A 3,414-nucleotide genomic window follows, 5' to 3' on the forward strand; every position below is an offset into this window, starting at 1 on the left:
TGAGAGAGAGAGAGGGGGGGGGAATCAAAGAAGAAAGAAAGACAGGTGCCACATACATAGAACACATCACCATGCATTCTAAATAACTTCACAATTCTAGTTTCAGTTTCAGATAGAGTTTTACGGCACTTGCAACACAACTAACTGGGTCACGTAAGTGTCGAAGATTAGGGATCTTAATAGAGAGTAACATACAAAGGGGGAAAAAAAAGGAACGAGAGACAAGGAAGAGGAAGATAGATGTTTCATGGGAAAGAAGGAGCAAACCACATGAGAACACCTGCCAACCACTCATTAGTAAGGCTTTCCTAAACTACAGGAACGATATGAGATACAGATTTTCCCCCATCATAATTTTATAGCTCAGTTACACTTATGATCAATCCCATCTCAATTTCGGTGTGTGCTAATAGATTGTAATGTTTTTAGGCTCCTCTTGACACAAATTGGATAACTTAGCATCCTTGCAAGCAGAAATATGACACTTGATAGAATTAACTTCATATTGGAATCGAAACCCACATCCTCAGTGTGAAAGAGCTTTATCATTACAAAACAGATTACGGTTACTGCAAGCTAAAGTATCCCTAACCTGAAAAACAAAAAACTGTAACATTTTTGAAAACCAAACAAATGTTTTAAAAATTAAATTTTGAAAAAAAACAAAAAAACTTTAAAAAACCCTAACTTTCTGGAAAAAAAGGTGCCCTGCAACAACAATAAAACCAAATAAAATCAATCACTCTGAACCAGGAAGCCTCCATTTGGCAATAGATCAATAAATCACTAAATGCACAGACCAGATGCTCCTCACTCTAATTGTCAAAAAAATTCTCATTGTTTGAGGGGGAGGGGAGGGGAGGGGAGGAGCGGAGAAGGAGTGGAAAGCTTCTGTTTCTACAGTCTCTCGCTACACTCGCATTAACCAACCCTTCAGGCAAAATTGCCATCAACTCAGAATTTCTCTGTCTGACCTTTTTTTTCCACAGTACAATTCTCTTTTCTGGTTCAGTTAAAGAGTTTTACGGCACTTGCAAACGGACAATAGCAGACACAAGCAGCCAAGGGCCTGACTCAAAACTCTGTTGTTTTTGTTTTTGTTGGGTTTTTTTGTTCTTTGGTGGGGTTGCTTTTTTTTTGTGGGTCCTTTTTTTCTTTTTTTTTTTCTTTTTTCTTTTTTGGGGGGGGGTTACGTTTTGTTGGGGGGTTTTTAAGATAAGAGGAGATATTACTTTAAAGTCTCAGACGGAAACTTTCCATGGCTGCTCTGGACTGTAAAACACATGCAGGTATACACAGAAATCAAATTATATATTACTCTCATTAAAATTCAATTTTAACCATAATTAACCCCTTCATTTTTGAAACCCGTTCATTTACATTTGTGCAGACAACTCTCATTAAAATTCAATTTTAACCATAATTAACCCCTTCATTTCTGAAACCCGTTCATTTACATTTGTGCAGACAAGGTAAAATATTTATTCAAGAGAGATTTAAACAAATCCAAAACATTGGTCCCCTTATTTAAGAATAAACAACCGAACAAGCGGTAGTTACATCTCATAAAAATTCCTCTTCAAGCCAGTAGTAATAAGATAACACTTAACCAATTTTGGTGAACACAGGCCGGCACAATCATCATCTATACAGAGGTAAAGAGGTTATTGTAGGTGGTGGGGGCGGAGAGGGGCTGGTTATGCTCTTATCGATCCATCCATACAATTTAGATCATTTAGGAGGCAGGCTTCCGACCCTGACTATTAACACTTTGCAGTCACCCAGCCAGAAGAGCGAATTCAACGGACTTCTCAGGCCTGGCGCAGAACTTCAAAGGGTGACCGGAACGGTTAATTTTCACCATCGCCTTATTGCGGCAAGTGACCGCAAAGTGTTAATGCCAACCCAGGCTGAGAGGGATAGAATATCCCAGCAGAAAGAACAAGATATTCAATAAAAACTTTCTCCCCACTCTGGAATTGAACTCGAGTCTCCTGTGTGAGTGCCACAAGAAAGCGCTGAGCCGCTACGCCTCAAACATCAGTCCTGTTACTGCATGAGTGCAGACATGTTTGTGGACATTCTATGCTCATGTAGAGTACCATAAGTATGATAAGTAAGAAATGCCTCTCATTAGTAGTTTAGTTTAGTTTTTAAGAGTTTTATGGTACTTGCAAAACAAATTGACAAATTATATAAGAAAAGTGCAGAACAATAAAGCTGTTGCTACTACAGAGAAACATACAAAGAAAAGAAGAATATGAGGAGCCTAGAGATAGGACAAAAGATGTATGATAGGAAAGAAGGCGCAAACCACAAGAGAGCATCCGCCAACCACACACATTTTTAAGTTTCAAAATAATGAAAAAACAAAGATTACCACACTAAAAAACAAAAAAATGAATCCAAAAAAACAACAACAAAAAAAGAAAGAAAAAGAAAAAACCCAACAAAAGCACTACTCACAACTTCTCCAAAAGCTGCTGTGTGAACTGGATTCTCCTGGGGTGTTTCTGATCCATCTCTTTGATACTTCTGGAAACCTCTCGGATCTGTCGGGACAGTTTGTTGTACCTGAAATTTAAAAAAGAATTTTTACCGAAACTGTTTTGACTCTTTTATTTATCTACGGAAGGAGGGGTTTTCCCTACCTTGCTCGAGCCCTCTTTTGGTACAAAATTCTAAAAGTGACATAAACGTCACCACTAAATTAGTCATCAAATCAAAACAAATGAACCTATTTTGATGGTTCTTGATCTAATGAAAGAACTCCCGAGTTAAAGATAACGTCGAAATCACAGTTAAAAATAACGTGCCCCAGACACTGCCAGCTGCTCATCAGCACAGCGGTTCTGACCGCTAGCCACCGGAAGCAGCTTACCAGAGATATGGAGTTACAGTTTTCTCTATCAACACAAATTTAGATCTTTTAGGAAGCAGGCTTCCGAGCCTGCCTATAAAGGCCAACCCAGGCTCAGAGGGATATAACATCCTAACAGAAAGTTGGGCAAAAGATGAAGCCTAATAACTTATAACTAATGGGTGCTAAGACAAAGACGATTAAATCTAACAGGCTACCCAGTGCCTATAGGCACCATCAGTTCGGTTCGGTTTGATAGGCGGGGCTCGCCAGCTTGAATGCCAGTCATTTCATCACACGGTCATTTTGTCATACCGGTGCAGTCAAGTTGTCACACCCCAAATCCACAAGGTAGAATGGAAACTGTCATTTTGTAGCACACTCACAAACATCAAGCGCGCATTGTCATGGCAATCGCTAATCACGATTTTGGGGGGACGGTTGGGGCATTGTGTGAAGGACGGGGGGGGCTGTTTGAGTCTACCTGATCAGCTACACCTTTCATAAATAAGTAAAATAAGTATTGGCAATATTGGAATCTATCAAGTCAAATC

At 39.3% G+C, this 3,414-nt stretch overlaps 1 protein-coding gene across 1 annotated transcript in view; it reads right to left on the reverse strand.

The window, feature by feature from the left end:
- Window positions 1-3,414, reverse strand: part of LOC101859753 (U3 small nucleolar ribonucleoprotein protein IMP3) — a gene marked incomplete in the record, with an annotated part of 36,835 nt that overhangs the window by 24,162 nt on the left and 9,259 nt on the right. The window contains 1 exon segment of the mRNA XM_013090504.2: window positions 2,467-2,574. Coding sequence (XP_012945958.1) covers window positions 2,467-2,574 — 108 coding nt within the window.

The sequence above is a fragment of the Aplysia californica genome, unplaced genomic scaffold, assembly GCF_000002075.1.
Source record: "Aplysia californica isolate F4 #8 unplaced genomic scaffold, AplCal3.0 scaffold01309, whole genome shotgun sequence".
Lineage (NCBI taxonomy): Eukaryota > Metazoa > Mollusca > Gastropoda > Aplysiida > Aplysiidae > Aplysia > Aplysia californica.